Below are 25,902 nucleotides of genomic sequence, written 5' to 3'. Positions count from 1 at the left end.
GAGGGGGCAAGACAGGGCTCCGGTTACCCAGCATCTGCAGGAGCTGGATTGAGCAGCACTCTGGTTTAAGAGAGGGGGCAAGACAGGGCTCCGGTTACCCCAGCATCTGCAGGAGCTGGATTGAGCAGCACTCTGGTTTAAGAGAGGGGGCAAGACAGGGCTCCGGTTACCCAGCATCTGCAGGAGCTGGATTGAGCAGCACTCTGGTTTAAGAGAGGGGGCAAGACAGGGCTCCGGTTACCCAGCATCTGCAGGAGCTGGGATTGAGCAGCACTGTGGTTTAAGAGAGGGGGCAAGACAGGGCTCCGGTTACCCAGCATCTGCAGGAGCTGGGATTGAGCAGCACTGTGGTTTAAGAGAGGGGGCAAGACAGGGCTCCGGTTACCCAGCATCTGCAGGAGCTGGATTGAGCAGCACTGTGGTTTAAGAGAGGGGGCAAGACAGGGCTCCGGTTACCCAGCATCTGCAGGAGCTGGATTGAGCAGCACTCTGGTTTAAGAGAGGGGGCAAGAGAAGAACTAAGAAAGAAAATGACCAATTCACGGAGGGAAACACTGCATGAGAGAGCTTCTTGTAAAAGAAACATGACTTATATCAAATTCAAATTCTAAAAATATTTATTGGTTAATGAGTGAGAGACAGAGTAAGAGAAACAGAGCATCACGGTAGCACACAAGACGCTGGGTGGGGGTCGGCCTCAGGGCCTCATACTTGAGAGCCCACCGCTTCACCTGCTGTGCCGGCTCCTGGACCTTCCTGTCAGTTTGTTTGCTTTTGTTTTCTAAGACAGAAACACACAGACGGAGAGAGACCCCAACACCAAAGCTTGCTTGCTTTTTTTTGACTCTAGGGTTATCACTGGGGCTCAGTGTCTGAAGGTCACGCTCCTCCCCCTCCCCGTTGCTGTTACTGTCATGTTGGACAGGACAGAGAGAAATGGAGAGAGGAGGGGAAGACAGAGAGGGGGAGAGAGAAAGAGTCACCTGCAGACCTGCTTCACCGCCTGTGAAGCAACCCCCTGCAGATGGGGAGCTGGGGGCTCGAACCGGGGTGCTTCCTGAGCGTGTCCTTCGCATCCTGTGCATTTACCCCAGCGCACTGGGCCCCGCACCCCAACAAAGCTTTCTTCAGTTTAGTTCAGGACAGGTTCACAGCTGGGTTGTGTGCAGGGCAACACAGCACACTACTCCCTGACCCCCAACATTAACCAATTTATTGACTAAGCCTCCAGGGCTAGTGCTGGGGCTTGGTGGCTCAACAAATACTGCTCCCAGCAGCCATTTTTTTCTTTTCGACAGAGACAGAAAGAAAGGGGGGAGGGGAGGAAGAAAGAGACAGACACCTACAAGCCGCTTCACTGCTCATGAAGCCCCACCCACCCACACACCCCGTGCAGGGGAGGCCGGGGCTTTGAACATGGCAGCTTATGCACTCTACCAAGTGCACCACAGACCAGTCCCGACAGTATTTTTAAAGGTACAAAAACTACTCAATTCAAACTGAAGAATGTCTTGTCCCTCTCACTCGTACTGCGACCCCATTCTGAATCCCACCACCAGACTGCCATCTCTCTCCCACCGCAGGGCAAGAAACTCCCAAGTCCCTCTCACCCCTACTGCGACCCCATTCTGAATCCTTGGGTCTTATGAAACTGACCTTAACTTATTATGTCTCATCCTGTTTTGCTTTTTAAGAAATGGAGGATTTTTTTTTACATTTATTTGTTCCCTTTTGTTGCCTTTGTTGTTTCTTTTTATTGTTTAAAAAAATATTTTATTTATTTATTGCCTTTTGTTGCCCTTGTTATTTTGTTGTTGCAGTTATTGTTGTTGTTGATGATGATGTCATTGTTGTTGGATAGGACCGGAGAAATGGAGAGAGGAGGGGAAGACAGAGAGGGGGAGAGAAAGACAGACACCTGCAGACCTGCTTCACGGCTTATGAAGCGACTCCCCTGCAGGTGGGGAGCCGGGGGCTCAAACCGGGATCCTTAGGCCAGTCCTTAAGCTTTGTGCCACCCGCGCTTAACCCGCTGCACTACCGCCTGACTCCCCTCTTTTTATTGTAGTTACTATTGTCGTTGTTGTTGGATAGGACAGAGAGAAATGGAGAGAGGAGGGGAAGGACAGAGAGGGGGAGAGAAAGACAGACACCTGCAGACCTGCTTTACGGCCTGTGAAGCGACTCCCCTGCAGGTGGGGAGCCAGGGGGCCTCGAACCGGGATCCTTACGCCGGTCCTTGCGATTTGCGCCACGAGCGCTTAACCCGCTGCGCCACCGCCCGACTCCCGACTCTTACCACATGCAAGGCTCTGGGTCCAAGCCATGCCACCACATGAAGGTACCAAAGGAGGTCAATGGCTGGTTAAGTTTGTTTGTGCCTCCTCTCTAGAAGTAGAAGAAGGAATGCAAGGCTGGCCCATGGTGGCCCCTCAGCAGCACTGTTTGTGTATGTGTGAGGCCAGGGGCTCATTGCTTGGTCTGTATTAGAAAAAAATAGGAAAAATAGAAAGAAGACAGAGCCAGAAGACAGTTTACCGTGTGCAAAGACCCGGCATGAGGCCTTACATGGCATCCTGTCAGAGTACCGGTTCTGGTGAATGGAACAGAAAACAGCAAAAGAATAAAAGGGTAACTATAATGTATGTCCACATCTCTGTAGAAAGCATGTAGACTTGCAAAGACTCTGGGGAAGGTGGACAGTGAGAGGCATGCGGGAGGGGAGACCATTCCGGTCCTGCTGTGTGAACATGGACAAGGACCCAGGTTGGAGGCTGAGGGTGCTTTGCAGACATCTGCTATGGAGAGATGGAAAGTGTACCAGTGTGCGAATAATGATGCTGTAAAGTATTAACCAGGAAGAAGGGGGGAGAAGGAAGGGAGGGAGAGAAAAAGAAAGGGGTGAGAAGGGGAAAAACACCGAGAGAAAGGGAGGAAGAGAAGATAAAGAGATCACTAACAGCTGAGAAACACCAAAAACTAATTTTAACGACTTAAAAAAACAAAAAGGGAGGCGGCACAGCAGGTGAAAGCGCTGGGCTCTCACGCACTGGGTCTCCTCGCCCAGGTCTGAGCTCCAGCAGCCACGGCACCAGAGTGATGCTTTGACTCCCCTTCCTGCCCTCCTACTTCCTGCCCCTCACAAACAAACACAAACACTTGTTGAAAGAACAGTTCCACTTCTGGGTACACAGCCAAAAGAAACGGCAGCAGGGTCTTACCCATCCTTCCTATCCTATCTCTTGGGGAGATCAATATTTCAGGGATCAATTAATCATTCAACAAAGTTGCTGAGGGTGGTCCAGGAGGTGGCGCAGTGAATGGAGCATTGGATTCTGGACCATGAGGTTCCGAGTTCAATCCCCGGCAGCACATGTGCCAGAGTGATGTCTGGTTCTTTCTCTCGTCGTATTTCTCTCATGGATAAGTAGATAACATTCTTTTAAAAAAAAAGGTTGCTATGGGGCCAGGAGACAGATGGTCTCCTGCGTGTGGACCCAGCCCAAGGGGCACCAGCCACACCAGGCCCTGCGCGGGGGGAGCTCTGTGAGCCTGGAGTGGACTGCAGGGCCTGCTCACTTCCATCTATCGCTGCTTCTCCAGCTGAGGGGAAAAGGCTTTGTGAGCAGGGGGCCACGCGGGTACTGAAGGGCCATCGAGGTGGCTCAGCAGTACAGCACAGGCTTTGCATGCACGAGACTCTGGATCTGATCCCTAGCACCACATGAGAGAACAATGCTGAGCAAATGAACTCCACAGATGGTGGAGGGGTATTCTGAACTCTCCCACTCCCAGTCATTAAAAATAAAAGAAAGGAAAAGAAAGAAAAGAAAACAAGAGGAGAGGAGAGGAGAGGAGAGGAGAGGAGAGGAGAGGAGGGATGGGGAGGGGAGGGGAGGGGAGGGGAGGAGGAAGAGGAAGAGGAAGAGGAAGAGGTCTAACAGTAAAGGGCGTATCACGGACTCCACCTCCAGTACCAGAGGAAGACACATACACACACACACACACACACACACACACACACACGTGTGCACCACACCCAGCTGTCCAGGTGCCGAAATCACAGAGAGCAATTCAAGGAAGCCACTGCCAGTGGGCAGGTCAGAGATCTGTGGCTGTGCTTACAGACGGCTCAACTCACTCAGTCAAAAACACTTGGAGGCACAGGCTCTGTCTTTTGCTGGTGCAGGGAGAGAGCCTCCACACTAAGCCACGAGGCTACCCAACACCCTGACGTGACGCTGGCGGCTTCCCAAGCAATAGCTTGGACACGACCACTTTGTAAAGATATAAAGGTGTCGTGACATAAAGGTAACGAGTCATTTCTAGCAGACGTGTTTAAGGCAGAAAGCAGAATCAGAATAAACTCTACCCTCATCACACTGCCTAGAAATGGGTGCTGTATTTTCCCCACTTATTTATTTATTTAACTTGAAAACAGAGTAATGGGGCCAGGCAGTGGTACATACAAGTTAAAATGCACTAGGACCCAGGTTCAGATCCCCCGTCCCCACCTGCAGGGGGAAAGCTTCACAAGCAGTGAAAGCAGTGCTGCAGGTGTCTCTCGCCCTCTCAATTTCTGTCTCTATCCAAGAATTTAATAAATGAAATATTTTGGAAAAGGAAACAGCAAGATCTATATTCTGGTATCTTGGGAGATGGCAAAGTGGCTGACTCACTTGGGCTCTCAGGGATACCGTCCTGTGTCAACTCGCTGTCTTACACGCCAAAGTGAAATCACGGCTCTCCTACTCTTTCCTCTTACTCTGTAATAAATAAATCTTAAAAACAAAGCCAAACTCTAGGTAGCCTAGGAGGTGGTATCAAGTACTGGATTCTCGAGCATGCGACTGTTTGATCCTCAGGTGCTGCACGTGCCAGAATGATGCTCTGGTTCATGTTCCTCCTCCCTCTCTGTCTCCAGGGTTGTCACTGGGGCTCAGTGCTGGCAATATGAATCCACTGCTCCCAGTGACTTTTTTTTAATTCAATAGGACAGACAGACAGACACACTCACACACACACACACACACACACACTCACACACACCCCCACACACACACTCACACACACACTCACACACACTCTCACACACACTCACACACACACCCCCACACACACACTCACACACACACACTCACACACACACACACTCACACACTCACACACACTCTCACACACACTCACACACACACACTCTCACACACACACTCACACACACACACACACACACTCACACACACTCACACACACTCTCACACACACACACACACACACACTCACTCTCACACACACACACACACACACACACACACTCACACACACACACACACACACACTCACACACACACTCACACACACTCACACTCACACACACACACACACTCACACACACTGATCAGCCTCCTGGTTTTCTCTTTCTCATTAATAAATAAATATATTTTATAAATTCTTTAAAATATTATATTCTGCTTAGTCACTTAAGTTACTGGAAATAATGCTTCCAGAGCTATGTATTCAAAAACTTTTAAGAGCTATGGGCTCTTAAAGATTCTGAATTTCAACCGATAGATAATATACAGTATATCAATATTCTAAATGTTCTTCAAGTTCGTAATACTCATACTCACCTTGTAAACTTCACTGAAACCTCCTCTACCCAAAAGATGTAACAACAAGTATCTGTCATTTAGTGTTGGATGATCTTTAAACCTGTGGAAACAGGAATAGTGACATTCTGAGGTGATTTGGGTTACTCCCAGAGTAAGCAGCTGTGCACTGGAGCTGCTGCTGACTGACTGGCAATTGGTGTCCAACGGCTCGTGTTGAGCAGAAGGAAGTCACACAGTTCAGAGACACAGCAGAACTCAATCAACAGCACCCCTGTGGAGCCCCGGCACTGGTTCCAGTCTCTGTGTAGCCACTGTGACCTTTGTTGACCGCCCTCACTTTCTGCCCTGCTCCAAAGAGGCTAGACACCTAGAACCCAGGTTGTGTGTGGCTCCTGGCTCCTGCACAACTGAGCTCCCACTAAACTGCACAGGCTCAAAGTGTGAGATGAGATATTCTACGCTTAAAAGTGGACCTGATTTTAACCCAGGCACAAATTCTATGTGCAACTTATCTTTGCAACAAAGTCTTCAAAAGTAAAACAATACAAAGTCTTCAGAGTCTAAGTTCTCCACAGAGTTCCACCTTGCATCAAGGTCGGATAAGAAGAAAAAGCAGGGAAGAAGCCTAGTAAAAAACTTTAAAGTATGACTGAGGGGTCAAGCCTGGCCCTCCACCACTGTGGAGGAAGTTCTGGTGTTGTAGTGTCTCCCTGCCTCTGTCTCTCTGTCTCTGATGAAGGTGGCCAGGAGGAGGAGAAGTTCCATCTGGGGTCGAGGTAGCAACCCTGACCCCCCCAGGGGTCCTGGGCTCAGGCCCTACAACTACCTTTGATAAGCAGTGCTCCAGCCTCTCCTCCCAGCCCCCACCTCTCTGGTGGGAAATAAACTGTTAAAAAGATTTCTATCTCATTCCCGACCTTCAGCAATCAATTATTAATTCTAAACTTGCTTTGAGACGAAGGCATGCCTGTGGAAATAGATAACCTTACTGCATAGTACCAGTCTAACTCTGTTTGGTACACCAGCTACAGGTACCTAGTCAAGTTAACCTCCTTTCTCTAAGCCTGCTTCTTGAGCTAAAGACGACCCGACCCATTAATAAATAATATATATATCATGGGATCGGACTCAAGATCTCAGTCTTGTCAGTCCAGAATTCTATCACTGTGCTACCTGCCAGGCCACAACTCACGGCAACTGACTGCTACGACGTGGACCAAACAAAATGAGATGATTCAAAACTCAGTGAGAAAGATTACAGACATAACACCCTCGCTGTCTTCTGCAGCATCAGTCCTGATGACTTCAACCAAGCGCGGTTCATCCACAAGCACGGTGAACATAAGAATGTCTTGTTAAAATCTCAACATTCAAACAGCCTTTGAAGGTCACGCTGAGTTGTATTTCAACCCACCATTTTCTTCTGGTCTTTCTTTCTCCTCCACTCCTTCCTTCACTATTCTGCCACCAGATCTATCACTGGCACTCAGTGACAGATGACAGCATCACCACTCCAGCAGTCAATTTTTTTCTTCTTCTGATAAATAGTGTGTGTGTGTGTGTGTGTCAGAGAGAGAGAGAGTGAGAGAGAGAGAGAGAGAGAGAGAGACAGGCCTGCAGCACTGCTGCATCATATGTGAAGCTTCTTCCCTCTAGGTGCTGGTCACTGTGCATGTAACAGGTATACTCTCCCAGGGGTGTTACTGTTCAGTTTCTCTTTTATTTTTTAAGAGTTGGGGCCTCACACACATGTGCAATTTCACCTCTGCCAGGCCACTTTCTTAATCAGATTAAGATGAGAGAAAGGAAGAGACACCACAGCATCAGAGCTGACCCCAGTTAGCCCAGGCACTACCACGTGGAGCTAGGACTCAAACCTGGGCGGTGCACAAGGCAAGGAGTACACTCCACCCAGTTTGCCATTCCTCTGCTTCCACCAACAGGCTTCTCTAAACACCATTACACTGTGAACCAGGAATTCTCTTTACTAAGAAGCAGTAAGTAAACCCAATAATTTACAACTGCAAAGTGGCTGCTTTAATGACCTTTAATTGTGCAAAAATTCTGTAATGTATGTACAGCAATGTATCTACTACATAAATCTAATACATTCCTGTCTAGTCAAAATATATCAACCATCACTTTGTTCGTGAACCTATACTGTACCCTCAGTGGAGCTAAACACACCATCGCCTTGTTCACCAAGTTCACATTAAGTTCACTCTAGCCCAAGCCGTTTAACACCACACTTTACTTACTGTGAGTTATCTTCATTGTGTATCCTTTTCAGTTCTCTGATATGTAAATTTCTAACCCTTTCTAGTCTTTCCAGTTCTGCCTGGATCTCTGCTTCCTCCTACAGTGAAGAGGAGAGACATAATTCAGAACATTCTTTTAAACATCTTTTCAGGATCTCAACTCAAAAACCATAAGCATTTCTCGGAAGAGATCTTGCACTAAAAAAGATTTTCTTAAGAGCTAGACTATAATCATTAAAAGTCTCGGGGGCTGGGCAGTGGTGCACCTGGTTAAGTACAAGGACCCAAGTGTGAATCCCTGGCTCCCCACTTGCAGGGGTGAAGGTCTGCAGGTGTCTGTCTTCCTCTCTATTGCCTCTCCTCCCTCAACTTCTCTCTGTTCGCCAATAAAACAGAAAGGGAAGGAATTCTTAAGGGGGGGGGGGGGAACGGCCCCTGGGAGCAAGAGATTCACAGCACCAGCACTGAGCCCCAACGACAGCACAAGGTAAAAGACAAGTACATATAGTAAAATGATAACTATCAAGCCACAGCACAGCAGGAAGAGACAAAGCTCTCTAGTATTTGCTTATTCTTCTCTGTGTCTACTTCTTATAACCAGTTAAACTTCTGAAATCTGCAGGTGTGTGACTGTGTGCGTGTGACTTTCTTCCAAAACTCAGGTTTTCTATCTCGTTCTGTTTTATAAGTACTGAAAGTGCCTTAAATTCTGTCCAATGGTTCTTAAGAATAAGTAGGTAGGGGCTGGGGAAACAGCAAAACCATTATGCAAATAGCTTTCCTGCCTGAGGCTCCAGTCACAGGGTTAACCTCCAGCACCCTGTAAAAGTCAAAGCTGAGCACGGCTCTGGGTGGGCCCCCCTTGTGTGGGATTGAGAAAGGGAAAACAAATAAAACAAAGCTGAGTGGGTAGCAAAGACCAAACACAAAAGTAGTAATCAGATGCTTACTAGCAGGTGTCTATCTCCTTCTCCCCTCCCAATTTTTCCCTGTTCTATCAAATAAAGAAAAACTTAAAAAAGAGAAAAAGAACAGCCACCAGGAGCAGTGGATTCATCGTGCAAGCACCAAGCCCCAACAGTAACTTTAGTGGCAAAAATAAATAAGTAAATAAATACGATGCTTACTGGTGATGACCAAAAACATGCAGCATGCTGGCCTAGAGGAGAGCGGCTCCACGCATAGAGACACCACGTGAAACACCGTCAGTAACAAGGTGCCTGTGTTACAGTGGGGTCACCATGAGACCCTGCTGACTACTCAGGCTAAGGTAGGAGCTGCTCTGTGACTGAACCACTACAAGAATTGCACTGTCCATCGCAGAAACAGCTGCTGTTATTATCTCTCTGTTTACCGTAAGTTCAACCACTTAAGAACCCCTGTGAAGTTTGCCCAAACACCCCTAGTGCATCACTACTGGAAAAAGGACTCGGGCTGGATGGTGGCTCATGCGGCAGAGCACAAGGTCCCGAGTTCAAGCCCCCAGTCCCCAGTGAAGGGAAGCTTCAAAAGCTGCGCAGCAGTGCTGCGGGTGTCTCTCCTCTTTCTCTGACCCTCTGTCAAAGAAAAAAAGGGGGTGGGGGAGACAGCATCATGGTTCTGCAAAGAGACTCTCATGACTGGGGCCCTAAAGTCCCAGGTTCAATCCCCTGCACCACCGTAAGCCAGAGCTGAGCAGGGCTCTGGCAAAGAAGAAGGGGGGGGGGGGGTGGTTGGCCATTAGGAACAGTGAAGCCCCACCCATAACCTGGTGGGAAAATCATCATCATCATCATCATAAATAATTTTTTAGGAAGTATTATCCGGTAGCTGGAGTTGGCTTGAAAATTAAAAAGACATGACTTCTGCAACTAGAGCAGGAGGCTGGATGGCACCCAGGATTTCTGCAGGCCTGTCAGACTATTACATCGGCACCAGCAAGCAACTTCAAATGTAGACAAAAATGTTATTTCTCCATACTAACTGTTCTTAGTGTTTTACCTTCTTAAGGTGACCTAATCTGAGCTTGAAGATTTCTTCTTGTTCATGGTATTCTGCTAACGTTAACCTGGAAAATAATGGCAAAAATTTCCGTAAATTATTTGAACTCATCGCACGCCGACTGCACACCAAACAGTCTCTTCACTCTCTAAGCTAAAATGAGTAAGAGACGGGTAGCTTGCAGTCCTTCAACAAGAAAACTGGGCTATATCAGATGTGATGTGAAGACAGGACTCCAATGTCAAAAGTATAATTTCTTAAAGAATAAATAAATAAGCAAAATGAGCTATATTTTTACATTGTTTAAAAAATGAACTTTGTCCCACACACTTAGTCAGATGAAAATCCATTTAACCAAAAAGTGAATGTCTACATTTTTGAAAAGGCAAAATAAACCAACGGATTTTGTAGTTTTTGATACTGTAATGACAAGGAGAAAGAAGACAGAGAGAGGAGGGATTTGGAATATGAAGACTAGGGGTCAAAGCAAAACTTGGACCACTGACCATATGACCTTTGAAAAGCAACCTCAGCCTCTTTAAGTCCCAGTCTCCTGAGAATGCTACCAATAATCTCACCTATCTGCAACAGCTATGACTATGCAGCGAGAATGAGAAAGGAATCTGTGAGCTGTGAGATGCTACTCAGGCACGATTCTAAAAGGCTAACCGAGTCAATTCTACCTACCCACCCCGGTGGAATCCTCTTATCTCAAGAATGAGCATGTAAGAAGGGGTATCTCACTCCTCTATCTCCACCCTCTGCATATTCTAGAAACGCACGTATATACTTCAAAGTTTTAGATGCTTAGATACATCCTAAATAGCAGGAGAAAGAAGAAACAGCTATCCTATCAATCACTCAGGGCTACAAAATAGAGCCTTTGCGATCTGACTCTGAAAAGAAAAAGAGTATCAGGAAGGAAAAGTACACCCAGTTGGGTTACTACACCGATTTAGTCATAGCTGTGGAAGTACTTATGTTCATTGCTGCCTATCACACCAGGAAAACAGGGAGAAATAAACATTGTATCAATGAATTCTATCTACCTGAAGTGGGCTGAGTGCTGGCAAAGGATAATGTGCTTCTCTCTAAAACACCAAGACTGTTTCTGACTTCTGGTCAAAGAAATGGACAGAGTCACAGATATTCTCATTAACAATTGGAACAAAGGCCTTCCAGACTGGTGTCTTTTTTTTTTTTTTTTAATATATTTTATTTATTTATATTTTTAAATATATTTTATTTATTTACTAATGAGAAGGATAGGAGGAGAGAGAGAAAGAACCAGACATCACTCCGGTACATGCACTGCTAGCGACTAAACTCAGGACCTCCTGCTTGAGAGTCCAACACTTTATCCACTGTGCCACCTCCCGGACCACTGGACTGGAGTCCTTTATGTGATGCTCTAGTCTGGAGTGAACTCAAGGGAACAGCCTGTGCAACTATTTTATTACTCTCCCGTCACTAGGCTTATGTAGTGTGACATGTCCTACTGGGGGAAGACTATTTTCGCAACATAAACACAGGAATCATAAAAGAAGGCTCAATCAGAATGATGTCTAAAATATTTTCTTAGATGATTTTTCAAATCTAGGCTCCTACCTACATGGACTTTTTAAAAAAGGAACATTTTTCTTTAGAATCTAGTTTTTCAATAACTGGAATCACAAGATTGAAGATACCTTTCAAGCTCATCTGATGTGCATATTTCTCCCACTAGACTTTAGTCCTTCATCTGTTCATTTCCTCTGACTAAGTCTGAGGCTACACATTTAGTTCTGCATCACAAGAGCCCAGGAGTCGCCACACCATCTCTCCACACCCATGGAGTGAAGGGGAATGTGAAGGAATCAGGAAGTGGTGCCCAAAGAGGACACATAAGCTAATCCCACCTGCACAAGTGGTGAAGCAGGGCTCCAAGCGTCTCTCTCTCTCTCTCTGTCTCCATGTCCCTCTAAATTTCTCTCTCTATTTAAAAGAGAGACAGACGGGGGGACTGGGGGGGGGGGGAAGTAGTGAATTAATTCACTGTACAGGCACCAATTCCCAGCAATAATCCTGGTGGCAATAAAAATTAATTTAAAAAATTTAATGCTATACCATCTTTCTCACTGGAAAATAGACTTTCTCAATGAAAATAGACTCATTTCTAGGATGTTATGGACTTTAACAAAGGTGTAATAAAAGCATTATCATATTTAAGATGAACCGTGTGTTTTGCTTTTTGCAAAGTTATATAAAAACATAAAGACTAGGAGTCGGGAGGTAGCGCAGAGGGTTAAGCGCAGGTGGCGCAAAGCGCAAGGACCGACCTAAGGATCCCGGTTTGAGCCCCCGGCTCCCCACCTGCAGGAGAGTTGCTTCACAGGTGGTGAAGCAGGTCTGCAGGTGTCTGTCTTTCTCTCCCCCTCTCTGTCTTCCCCTCCTCTCTCCATTTCTCTCTGTCCTATCCAACAACGACATCAATAGCAGTAGCAGTAATAACCACAACAATAAAACAACAAGGGCAATAAAAAGGAATAAATAAATAAATAAATAAATAAATAAATAAACATAAGGACTTTTCAGTTAGTAAATAAAATGTCATTATCGAACCCGTGAAAACAATCACTTGAATAGTGTGGTGCTCTGTTGTGTGCAAAGCCCTGGTTCGAGTCCAGTCCGCATCATGTGAAAGGAAACTTCAGTGCTGTGATCTCTCTCAGAAACAAATAAACAGGCATTATCTTTTCTTTCTCTCTTCTCCCACTGCCCCTCCTGTTTTAAACCAGAGCACTTCTGGCTTATGGTGGTGCTGGGAATTGAACCTGGGAGCTTCAGGATGAAAGTCTTGTGCATAGCCGTCTTGATATCTCCCTGGCCTTGTCATTTCTCTCACTCGCAGCCTATCTTCACCATAACCACTGACAGTTACGCAGTAAGTGTTTTTTGATGGTGAAAGCGATCACTGCACTGTATTTAAGATACTGGTATTTTTCTTAGGTCCCCAGAACATGAAAAAATACTGTTGTCACCAGAATCTTCATTTTAGATCTACTCCTAAAGTAGCATCTTGATAATGACACATAGCAGTGTCCCAACATCTCGACCACACGTGGTTACACGAGATTTTAGAGTGGCCAAAAATCAAGACATTAAGTCGAGTGGCACTTTTCTCCCTTAACTAGGAGTAATGCTTTGAAAAGTTACTTTTTATGAGTTGGTCAAATTCATTAATATAACTAAAAAAAGGAAACTTAAGGGCACAAGTCTCCACAATGTATCGTTTCTCCAGTGTATCCAACAGGACATCTGCATTCTGGAAGAGTGTGGTGTACACCTTTCCCAGCTGGCCCAACACAGAACATACGTCTCATTTTCAGCCCCGTTGGTCTTGCTTTTACGCTGCTTCTGCTCACTGGTTGCTGGAGGGGCCTGGCCCATGGCGGGAGGCTTTCGCTTTGCTAACATCTTCCGTTGTCTTTCTATCTCTTCCCTTTGTGAATTTATCCTTTCTTGCTGCCTAGAGATAGGAAAGATATTACACAAAGGAAGTATGTAAAAACATTTTAATGTACTTATAGAACAAGACACAAATATCTTTGTCACTGTATATCTAGTAAAATAAACTTCAAATTATTGTTGTTGTTGTTTTTTTGCCTCCAGGGTTATCGCTGGGGCTCGGTGTTTGCACTACAAATCCACTGCTCCTGGAGGCCTCCTTTTTTCCATTGTTGTCATTGCTGTTATTGTTGTTGTTGTTGTTGTTGGATAGGACAGAGAGAAATCGAGAGAGGAGGAGAAGACAGAGACGGGAGAGAGAAAGACAGACATCGGCAGACCTGCTTCACCAGTTGTGAAGCAACCCCCCCAACCCTACAGGTTGGGGAGCTCGGGGCTTGAACCAGGATCCTTGCTCAGGGCTTTGTGCTTTGTACCATGTGCGCTTAACCCAGTACCCTACTGCCCGGCCCCCGAGATTTTATTTTAACTTTAGATTAGAAGAGTCAAATAACTGGTTATAGAAATTTTTTTGAAGAAAAGGAAAATTAAAAAAAAAATTTCAGTGAGTCTGTGCTTTAGAACACTAAACACAATTATTCTCAGAGAAAGGGGGCAGGAAGAATAATACATTTCTGTTGTGGCTTTATTGTCTGACCCTAAAAGAACACTTTTCTGATTTCTTGTTAACAGTTGAGAGTGCATTAAAGATGCATACTTAGTTAAGCAGCTGGCCAGTTCACGCTTGTCAGCAGCTTGGAATCCTGAGCACTTGCTTTATCGTGATTGGTTTCAAACATTCCACTATGAGCTTCAAGGAGGGAATTAACATAAAATTCTAAAATTGCAGCTGTGTAAATAGCTCATATTAGCTCAGGACTCAAAAGATATTTTCAGGTTGTGGTACATTCGGTATGTCTTAATGTAGCCTGATTTGTTAGGTCAGTTCCATCTTGAGACCAAGAGGGCATGCTTTATATTTTAATCATGTTTTTCCAGATCCAGACCACTCTGTGTTGCATTTAGAGAGAAACAGAGAGAGAGAGAGAGAGTGAGTATTTACTGAAATAGTTTATGGGCAGAGTGGAGAGTGTGTGACTACTTTGAATAGAACACACACACACACACACACTAAATAATTTATGCCTGAAAGAAGTGCTTTTTTTCCTCCTGGAAAGTATTCCCTCCTCACCAAAGGAAAGTCTGATGCTATTTAGTAAAATCCCTCTGGAGAGGGACCAAGCAGTGGCACACGTGGTTGAGTGCACCTGCTACCATGCGCAAGAACCTGGGTTCAAGCCTCTGGTCCCCATCTGCAGGTGTCAGTTCTCTCTCCATCCGTCTCCTTTCCATCTCAGTTTCCCTCTGTCTCTACCCAATAAATTAATAAGACAAGTAAGTAGATAGATAATCCCTAATTTTAAATATTTTTACTTGATTATAATTGGCTAGGCAGAGCTATTGAGAGGGGAGGGAAAGAGGAGAGAGAGGAGGAGAAACAGAGAGATGGCCACAACCCTGCTTCACCGCTCCTGAAGCAGCTCCTGCAGGTGGGGGCCAAGGGCTCCAACCTGGGTCCTTGCACACTGTGATGTGTGCTCCTAACCAGATGTGCCACCACCCTGATAATCCCTTAAAAAAAAACAAGCACAAACTGTGCCACACGTTAGAAGCCGCTTTCTATGTGAGATGCATCAGGCTCCATCTTGCTTCAGGAGCACTTCGTCGAGATCTCAAGTGTGTGTGTAGTGTGTGTGCTTCAGGGTGACAAGAGGCTGTCGGAGACACAGCAAGTGCTCCAGAGAAGAAGCGGCCTCTGAGCTAAGCCAGGCTCCACACTCCAGGCAACACCTGCCCTGAGTTCTAAGCAGAGCTGTCTGGTGACAGGAGAGGCGCAGGGCGCTGACCAGTACGGAGACTGCCCATGGGCACACTGTCTGGCTGGACACAGTGTTGTCAGTGTGGGCTCAGAAGACAACATCTATATTCCCTCTATTGGCTCAGGTTAAAGAATGTTGTTCAGACTTAATCCCAGAGACGAGAGTGACTCCTGCTAGTCCTGTGACAATGATTACTCCTTAGATTACACTTTTAAAAGATTTCTAAACTGATTTTAAAAAGATGGTGGGCCATACTGCCATATAATTTGTTTAAAAAGTGACAACATACTTTCAAGAGATGTAAATTCTTACTCCCAAATGTCCTACAGTCTTGTAAGGCAATGGCACCCTTTTTCTAACTGCCACCAGGGTATCAGTGGGACTTGGTGCCTGCACACACAACAAAGGGAGACGTGACACATGCCACCTCCAGCTGTCAGGAGACGGCACTTCGCACTGCTGAGTGAAATAAGCCAGGAGGAGAAAGACAAGCACAGATGATCTCACTCCTGTGTGGGCGTTAAAGACAAGGCGATGGAGGATGCTGTGACGTTAGTGTGCCTTTGGTTTCCATCAGCAGGTCTGACAATACCGACTGGTGAGCAGGGAGAGTACTACGAAGGGCTTGGGAGCAGAGTCCTACAGGGAAGGATCTATCACTTGACGATTTCTTAGCGAGTTTCAGTAATCCTGATTCTTTTGAGTTTTATGCTGAACTTCTTTTTCTTCCTGGTGATGTATGTTACTTCGTCTAGGTCTGTCTACATCTGTTCCCTATCTTCACACCTGCAGTAACTAAAACTGAATGAAAATGTGACTATCACAACTGAGAGTATTAAAGACTACAATCACAGAAAACGAACCCAAAGCAACTGTCTATGTATCCAGCTAGGGAGTCAGCAGCAGCGCAGCAGGTTAAGCACAGGTGGCGCAAAGCGCAAGGACCAGCTTAAGGATCCTGGTTCGAGGCCCCCGGCTCCCCACCTGCAGGGGGGGGGGGGTCACTTCACAGGAGGTGAAGCAGGTCTACAGGTGTCTGTCTTTCTCTCCCCCTCTCTGTCTTCCCCACCTCTCTCCATTTCTCTCTGTCCTATCCAACGACAACATCAATAACAACAATAACTACAACAACAAAACAAGGACAACAAAGGGGAAAATAAAGAAATCATTTTTAAAAAGAGTACCCAGCTAATCCACCTACTTGATGAGGTTCTGGAAAGCATAGCCGTCCGTCCACTGTTCAGTGAATGACGCTCCATGCCGGACGGTGGTGAAGTGGCCCAGTCGCAAGCGGTCCTGCATGCTCTTGTCCCTACACGCCATCTTCTCTTGCTTTGACTGAGAGGAAAAGGACACAGACGTCACCATTTACTTCCTATTAGAACGCAGAGACAGTTTATTGTTTGTACGATATTATAGATATTTCAGTGTGCGTAGACCAATCTACACTGACCTCAGGAAATGTCTTACCTTTAAATAATTCTCTATGTTAACATGTCATCTTACGTCTGTTACAAAAGTGGTTTTCTTGCCATACAACTCAAACTATGAGGTGATATAAAGTTTTCCTCAGAACCTTTCTTTAACGTGGCTCCAGAAAATAAAGTCAGGGTTACCCCGTAAGCAACAGCCACCTGTGAGCAGTCCCAGCAGCCCAACCATCCTGCCGCCACAGCAGCTCACAATCCGGACAGTCTGTGCCTCAGAGCGTGAGGCTCTGGGTCCCGACCTGTCTGGGTGACAGCACGCAGAACAAGACAGCACTGTATGTGGCAGGGCTGTGTCTTGTCTTTTGTCCTCTCGCATCTAAAAACAGTTTAAACAGGATGCACAGGCACAGTGAATAAAAAGAAAGTTCTGAGAGAGCTCGCTTGGACAGCGCACGACAAAGGTATGAGCCTGGCCCACCTCACTGAGAGAAGCTTCAGTGCTGTGGTGTCTTTTTCTCTCTTGTATTTATGTGAAAAATCTTGGAGCACTGAAGTCCCAGTGGCAATGACAAGTTTTTAGCAGTTGGGGTGCCTAAAGCCCCAGGTTCAATTCCTGAGCAACAGATGCTGGAGGGAAGTGACTGCTTGGCTTCTGACCTGCACCCACAACTCCCTGAAACAAATAAACATCTTTACTAAACAAGGAAAAGAGGCCCGGAGACAGCTCATCTAGTGCAGCGTATGACTCACCCGTGCACACAGCCCTGAGGTCGAGCCCCAGCATGGCAGGGGTAACTGTGAACAGTACCAGAGGAGGAGCTCGCTGGACGGTGGAATGGCATTCAGGTGTCTGGTTTCTCCTCTCCCTCTGCCGCCACCCCCCAAGAAAACAAAGGATGAAAGAAATTGACCCTTGACTCAGTGCCTGCACTATAAATCCACTGCTCCTGGAGGCCATTTTCCCCATTTTGTTGCCTTTGTTGTGGTCACTGCTGTTATTGTTGTTGGACAGGACAGAAAGAAGTCGAGAGAGATGGGGAGATGGAGAGGGGGAAAGAAAGAGACACTTGCAGATCTGCTTTACTGCCTGTGAAGCAGCGCCCCTGAAGGTGGAGAGCCGAGGTTGAACCAGGATCCTTGCACTTTGCGCCATGTGTGCTTAACCTGCTGTACTACCGCCCAATCCCCAGTTTCATACTCTTTAACAGATTGCTTTAACATAGCAATATATTCCAAGTTACAACTATGGATACTTGTTCAAAGTCTGTACAAGAAGGAATTCTAGCTGTCAAATGACAAGTCTTTTTCTAAAACATGTGAAGAGACACAGTAAGGACGCATGCGGCATTTTGGGATAAGAGGTTCGCCACCACTCACCTTCTCAATAAGGAGTTTCTTGCTCATCGTCACACATCTATTTAATCGCTCTTTGTATTTCTCTAGCATCTTCTGCTGTTCATCAATCTGCCGTCTCAAATCACAGTTGGCCTTCAACGGGAAGAATTTTGTTAATTAGCTCCAAGAAAGATGGATTGAGGGCTTATCAAGGAATTCAAAAGCCACTTCTGTTAAAGCAAACTCAAGGCTCAGTGAGGTCAAGACTAGTATTTTTTTTATTTTATTTATTTTCCCTTTTGTTGCCCTCGTTTTATTGTTGTGGTGATTATTGTTGTTGTTGATGATGTCGTCGTTGTGGGATAGGGCAGAGAGAAATGGAGAGAGGAGAGGAAGACAAGAGACGGGGAGAGAAAGACAGACACCTGCAGACCTGCTTCACTGCCTGGGGAGCAACTCCCCTGTGCAGGTGGGGAGCCGGGGCTCGAACCGGGATCCTTAAGCCGGTCCTTGTGCTTTGCACCACGTGCGCTTAACCCGCTGCGCTACTGCCTGACTCCTAAGACTAGTATTACATCACTCACACTGTTCTCAAGTTAAAATAAAAAGAAATGCTTGATTCCTTTATTCACCTTGAATAAAGATATCACCTACTTTACTAAAAATTAATTCTATTACTAGAAGTGGTTCTGCTTTTCTACTCATCGTAATTTATTCTTTTTTTAAATTTTTTTATATTTATGTATTTATTTTCCCTTTTGTTGCCCTTGTTATTTTTATTGTTGTAGTTATTATTGCTGTTGTTGTTGTCATCGTTGTTAGATAGGACAGAGTGAAATGAAGAGAAGGTGGGAAGACAGAGAGGGAGAGAGAAATTTAGATACCTACAGACCTACTTCACAGCCTGTGAAGCAACTCCCCTGCAGGTGGGGAGCCAGGGGCTCGAACCGGGTTCCTTACGCAGGTCCTTGTGCTTCGCACCACGTGTGCTTAACCCGCTGCGCTACCACCCGGCTCCCATAATTTATTCTTTCCAAAAGCTGCCTGAGTCTAATATATATGTCCCACTGGGAGGTGCACACATACACAAAATTAAATACTGTAATCAAGGTAGTAATTTAAAGATTGAAGCCACATAATGTTATGTTCAATTGCTCTTTTTTTGTTATTTCCAAAGAAAAAGAAACATGAATTTGCATAGAAATATCTCTAAGAGAAGCCAAGCACCCCACATCTGCAAATGGCCAAAGCAACAGTCAAGCTGAAGGTTCTGGTTAGATGAATGTCCAACGCAGTATGCCACGAGCTCAGCTGTGGTCAGAAGGATGGACTAAACAGTCTGAAAGATTTAAGACTTGCAATAACAGAGAAGGAAAGGACCACTAACCTACCTGCAACTCCTAAATCTACTCTTGTATGTATTAAACAAACAAAACCCCTCTACACTCCTGGCAAAAAAATGCCACATTATATCCCATGCTTAACATTATCGAGAAGCCTGGCATTTCTCCTTTTTTAAAAAATAGTATTTTCAAACTTTTATCATTTATTTTGGAGAGACAGAAGTTGAAAGGCGAGAGGGAGAGACAGAGAGAGAGACAACTGCAGCCCTGCTTCACAACTCACGAGCTTCCCCCCCTGCAAGTGGGGACTGAGGGCTTGAACCGAGGTCTTGAGTTGTGTGTGCTCAAAAAGGAGCACCACAACCTGGTCCCTTAGACTGGTATTTCTCAGTTAAATAAACAAAACCCACAACTGAGAGACGTAACAGCACACACAGACTTCTCTCTATATAGCTGGTTTCCTATCAGCTTTCTTAGAGATCCACGCACTTCATCATCAAACATAAAGTCAAACACACATGGGCAAATATGGCCATCTAATTTATGTGAAGGACTCTTAAAAGATAAATGTTACGCGAAAGTCAGCCTATTTTTAAAAAGTCAGCGTTCCCTTAAAAACCTGTAATCACACGTACAGAGTCTATTAATCTCCGTAAGCTCAAAGTGTCACCAGCTCTAAAACTTTGTGACTGCTGACACTAGTGCCGTGTGTGTGTGTGCTCCAAACAGCGCGAGACTAGCACTTCCTAACATCTCACCAAGACGCAATGAGCCTGACCCCTGCTGCCTGACATGGATGTGAAGGTCTGTGCGCTTCCTCCTGTCACTCCTCCATATGGTGACACAAACTGCACGGCCAAGGGGACATCCTGTGTCCTTCTTTGTCTCTACGTGTGCCGTCCTTTCCTACTCTTCTGTGTGCACAAAGAAAGACCTGCAGCCTTACTAGGCACAGAGCCGGTGAGTGCTGTGCAGCAGAGGAGTGAGCACACGGCTTCCTGTTAAGTGAGAGGAGAGACTTTAAGTCCCTGACTCCACTGCCCAAAAATATGTTTATTAGGATTTCCAGTTCTTCATATACCAAGAGGACCAAGCAGGTGATGAAGGAAGAAAGCTAATTCTTTCCCAATACTGCAGATGTATCTGTACTGGGGTTGAACTAGGAGCTTTTAAAGTCCGCAATATTTCTAATTATAAATCTTGACAATTCAGCCAGTACCAAAAACAAAAAAAAAGGAATAAGAGCAGCTCTAAGTAATGATGAATAGTAACGATGAGAAGCAAGTACTGAGTTTCCATAGAGCTCTCCGCAAAGATGAAGAAAGGAAACATACACATCTAAGGGAAAGTAGCTCTGAATAAAGGGAACATCAAGTGGAGAAGGGCGAGAGTCATCTCCCCACAGAGCCAAAGTACAGCAGCCGTGCCATCAGAGCAAGTGAGAGGTCACGCTCACCAACAGCCAGATTGAGCAACCAAACATCAACAGGAGCGTCACGGCACTCCAGCCGCAAGGTCTGAAGAAAATCACGGAAGCACAGGTGGGTGTCCTTCTTGGAAAGGGCAAGTGGAGAGACTCTGCAAAGACAGGCCAAGCCTGGGGCTTACTGACACAGGGCAGCAGAGCTCACAGGTTCAGGGAGGAGCTACAGCAAAGTGGGGCACGGTCTGAATCAAAAGCAAGGAGTAGGCTGCCAGGGTCCAGAATAAAGTCTGACACAAGGCGAGAAAAACTCACAGCCCAAACCCATACAAGTGAAGACAAGCTCCCACCCCCAGCCCACAGGGACACTGAAGAGAGAAGCAGACACATCGCCACCTGCTGGCGCAACAGCAGGTGTCACACGTAAGCAGAACAGGGAACAAATGGACTTGGGAAATAAGTGCGTTTGAGCTCAGAAAACGTATCATGAAGGCATGAAGACTCCAACTACGGCACACAAACTCAAAATCACAATCTCACACAACATTTTACCAAGAGCTACAAACTCCACAAAGAGAACTTTGAATGGAAATACATGAAGTCAAGGAGGCTCTAGAGGGCGTGAGGACCTTGTGTATTAGAGGCCTTGTCAACAGAATGATGCAGTGTGAGGACAAAGCAGCAGGCCCAGAAGACAAAACCACCAGACTCATGAGTGCAAGGCTGCTGCAGAGCAAAGACTCAGGAAAAATGAAGCAATTCTGGGTGAAATAGCAGACTCCACCAGAAAAGGAGGAGGAGGAGGAAGAGGAAGAGGAGGAGGAGGAGGAGGAGGAGGGAAAAAAACGTAAGAATTATTGAAATATCTGAAGATGAAGAGAAGAGCAGAAATCATATTCAAATATGTCACACAGGAAACTTATTAAAAATCCACATTGGGAAGATTTCTTATTTGAAGATAATACTTCAAAAGTATGATTCTGTTTCCTAGTCAGATTTCCTTAAATTTAAATAACCAAATGTTTACATTTAACTTTATTTGGCTAAATAATTATCTCCATAATGTATAAATAATCCAAATGTAAGTAACAATTAAGTGCTTGTTATAGAATCACTTGCCACATTTTAATACTTACTCTTAACAAATCATCTATTCTTCCCTCCTTCTTCTCTAAATCAGAATTCTTACTGTTTTCTAGTGCAGATATCTTTTCTATTGTGAGGTCAGACTATAGAGACAAAGACAAAACAGATTTAGAATTAGTCTCAAAACATGCCACTGCATTGTTCTCATTACTTAGGGGGAGGGGCTGTTAACACAAATAGCCTATACTCGCATGACTCACAAAATAAATGTGCTTTTCTCATTCCGTTCTGTAAGGGTCATGCTCTGCGCTTCATAAACATGCTAAGTCTGGACTCAAATGTGAATGAATGCTCAAGCTACTGCGCACTGAACAGTATGTTAACAGTAGCATATCAGTACAGAATTGCACTTAACTTAAAATAGAAAACTTAGAGGAGGGAGCCCAGCATCTAAAGAACAAGCATACCACCCAGTGGGAAAAAGAGCAATGAAAAGGGAACACATGAAGGTTTGTGAATAAACCTTTTTTAAAGTTTTATATAGGCAATTCTAGACTATTAAGATTCCTGTCTTGAGGCTGGGGGTATGGATAGACCTGCCAGCAAGCACCCATATCCAGCGAAGAAGCAATTACAGAAGCTTGACCTTCCGCCTTCTGCACCCCACGGTCCATACTCCCGGAGGGACAGAGAATAGAGAAACTTCTAATGAAACAGATGGGCTAGGGCACTCTGGTGGTGGCAACTGCATGGAACTGTACCCCTCTTATACCACAATCTTGTCAGTCATTATTAAATCACTAATAAAAAAAGTACTAAAAAAAAAAATTAAAATGACTATCAAAAAAGAATATTCAAATATCTAGTATTCAGTGAAATATTAGAAACATGCAAAGAAACAATAAAGTATGGTTGATGTAAAGAAAACAAGACTCCTGCCTTGACATCAAGACAATGCCAAGAAAGTCAAGTAAAAAGTTGGCTACCTCAGTACCACAAGATGGAGGCTTACCCACTACTGTTTACTGATACTACCTTTCCATCTCACAATATTCCCTATGAATTCTCGACAATTGCCTAAGGAAGAAGTTATGTGAATCTGCTGTGCTACATCTTAAAGGAAGTTCAGTTCAGTCTTGCCAAAGCTCCAGTCTGGAGAGTGTGGGGTTGGCACCCCCATGACAGCTACTGTAATCAGCTGTCCTGCTCTGGACATTTACTGGGCAGTCTGAGGGCGCTGGTCTCAATCAGAGCCAACCACCCTTTACGGACCCAAAGAAAAGCACAAGTCGCAGAGTCAGAGTTTGTGCCAAGCCCGAGAGAAAGCCTAAGACAACGCTCTTATCCTCACACCACGGTGCAGTGTGTGCTTTGCTGTGACACAGCAGACAGGGCAGACACATGCCAACCAGCTAGAGAAGACCCAAGCCTTCCAACAGTAAGGATGCCAGTTCTAAAGTCATGAAGCCGAGTCAGAGACAGGAAGTGAGGCGGAAAGGCCCAGGAAATGACACACAGCCAGCGAGCATGCCTCGCCAAGTGGCTTCTCCGCTCCTCTGACGGTGCTTACCAACCTACCTGGGTCTGTCTGTGCTGAACAGAGGTCTGCTTTTGGGAGCTGCAGGAGTGCTCTGTATTGCCAGATCCTGTAGAAGACGGACTATTTTGCTGAGCCTAAAAACGAAGGTAGATTAGCGATCACAAGTGAAGTTTCACAGCTTTTCCACACACACTTGTATGAATGCAAATGGTCAACGTTATATAAAACAAACTCTAAAGTCAGAAGCCAGGAATTGGGACACACAGCATGAAGTCAGGGGTCTGGATGGCGCTGGGCCAGCTCCAAGGGGAGGATCAGTGCTGTGGAGACTCTTCTGTCTGTCTCTCACCTCTATGAAATACAAAGTGAGGACTGGTTTTGGGAAGGCCACTGAGTGGTGGTATAGTACATCACACTACATTAAAGAAAAATGCAGGACTGTGGGGTCGAGATGAAAAGAGAGCAATTAAAGCAAGAAGGGCTGGACATGGATGCTTGAAATACATTCTTGTCAACATTAACATTTTAAGTGTCAAGGTTTATTTACCCTCCCCGCCCCATCAACAATAATTTTAATATGGAAATTAGAGAAAATTAAAAACGGTTCATGTAGTAACAAGTCTTTCTCACATGTATTTCAATATGCCTTTTCCAGCAAAGGGGTGTGTGTGTGTGTGTGTGTGTGTGTGTGTGTGTGTGTGTGTGTGTGTGTGTGTGTGTGTGTGTGTGTGTTGGTTTTACTAAGCACTGATAAACTCTGGCTTCTACTGGTGCTGGGGATTGAACCAGGAACTGTTGGTCCCTTTGGCAAGAAAGTTTTTCTGTATAACCACTAAGTCTTCCCAGTCTTATGTACTACTATTCTTTTCTTTTTAATTTATTTATTTTCGTGGTCTGGGAGGTGACACAGTGGCTAAGGCACTAGACTCTCAAGCATGAGGTCCTGAGTTCAATCCCTGGCAGCACATGTACCAGTGATATCTGGTTCTTCCTCTCTCTCCTATCATTTATCATGAATAAATAAATAAAATATTTAAAAATATTTAAAAATATTTTTAAAAAATTATTTTCCCTTTTGTTACCCTTTTTAAAAAGAATTTTATTGTTATTGATGTCATTGTTGTTAGACAGGACAGAGAGAAATGGAGAGAGGAGGGGAAGACAGAGGGGGAGAGAAAGGCAGACACCTGCAGACCTGCTTCACCGCCTGTGAAGTGACCCCCCTGCAGGTGGGGAGCCGGGGGCTCGAACCGGGATCCTTATGTGCTGGTCCTTGTGCTTTGCGCCACGTACACTTAACCTGCTGCGCTACTGCCCAACCCCCATACTACTATTCTTTTTAAAAAATATATTTTTTAAACTTTGATAAGACCGAAAAAATTGAGAGGGAACGGAGATAGAGAAGAAGGGAGAGTAAAACAGAAGGAGAGGGGGTTGGGGTTATACATAGAGACTCTCATGCCTGAGGCTCCAAAGTCTCAGGTTCAATCCCCCACACCACCATAAACCAGAGCTGAGCAGTGCTCTGGGGAAAAAAAGGGGGGGAGGGGATGGGAAGAGAGAGAGAGACCCCTGTAGCACTGTTTCACCGCTCGTAAAGCTCCCCACATGCAGGGAGACACTTCACGAGCGGTGAAGCAGGGCTTCAGGTGTCTAACTTTCTCCTTCTGTTATCTCCCCTCCCCTCTCAATTTCTCTCCGTCCTGTCAAATAAAATAGAAAGGAAAAAATAAAATAAAATAAAACAAAATAAAATGAAAAAGGAAGGGAAATGGCCACCAAGAGCAGTGGCTTTGAGAGCAGAGAGTGCCAGTGATAACCCTGGTGGCAACAAAAAAATTAAAATCATTGAGGTCAGTTTGCAGCTGGCAGACAGTCTTTCTTCTCGCAAAGTTTTTCAGGTCCAGTGTGACCAGGTCACAAGCAAGCTGAGCACGTCACATCTGGAACAGCACTGAAGGTTCACAACAGCCTGGATTAGTTAGTGTCCCCTTTGAATTTCTTCCCTTTCTCTAAGTACTGTGTTGGGTGGCAGGGCCACAAAGGTTAAGAAAAACAGAGCAGACTCTGCCTGAGCAGAGCAGACAGTCCAGGTTTACTGAATACTCAGCATGCGCTCACTGACCCTGCCCCGGCAGTGGAGGCAGAGACTGCGAGGAGGACTGGAGTCACACGGTGAGCTGGTGACAAGAGTCGGGATGAATTCCTTGAGCAAGTACTGCCAGAGTTAGATCTAAAGCCAATAAGCAAAACTAAGGTCACTCCAAAGAGTAGCCCTAGGAGAAGAGAGAAAAGTAACATGGGATTCAAGGAAAAAAACAAAACCAAATAACACAAACTAACAAGGGCACTAAAATGTGAATTAGCTAAAAGTGATTCCAAACTAAAACCCTTTGTAAAAACAAGTAACTTCAGGGAGCTGGGCGATGGCTCGGCGGGTTAAGCGCACGTGGCGCAAAGCACAAGGAGCAGCCTAAGGATCCCGGTTCGAGCCCCTAGCTCTCCAGCTACAGGGGAGTCGCTTCCTAG

At 45.4% G+C, this 25,902-nt stretch overlaps 1 protein-coding gene across 1 annotated transcript in view; it reads right to left on the bottom strand.

Moving 5' to 3' along the window:
• TLK2 (tousled like kinase 2) overlaps positions 1-25,902 on the bottom strand; it is a 111,378-nt gene that overhangs the window by 24,769 nt on the left and 60,707 nt on the right. The window contains exons 8-15 of the mRNA XM_060202518.1: positions 23,412-23,507; positions 21,884-21,976; positions 18,024-18,134; positions 16,418-16,554; positions 13,206-13,358; positions 9,851-9,917; positions 7,871-7,968; positions 5,631-5,712 (exon numbers count right to left, since the gene is read on the bottom strand). Coding sequence (XP_060058501.1) covers positions 5,631-5,712; positions 7,871-7,968; positions 9,851-9,917; positions 13,206-13,358; positions 16,418-16,554; positions 18,024-18,134; positions 21,884-21,976; positions 23,412-23,507 — 837 coding nt within the window. The remainder of the gene's footprint in view (positions 1-5,630; positions 5,713-7,870; positions 7,969-9,850; positions 9,918-13,205; positions 13,359-16,417; positions 16,555-18,023; positions 18,135-21,883; positions 21,977-23,411; positions 23,508-25,902) is intronic.

This window comes from Erinaceus europaeus, chromosome 12 (assembly GCF_950295315.1).
Source record: "Erinaceus europaeus chromosome 12, mEriEur2.1, whole genome shotgun sequence".
Classification (NCBI taxonomy): Eukaryota; Metazoa; Chordata; class Mammalia; order Eulipotyphla; family Erinaceidae; genus Erinaceus; species Erinaceus europaeus.
Note: the sequence above shows the minus strand (reverse complement) of the source record. Positions and strands in the feature narration are given on the sequence as shown.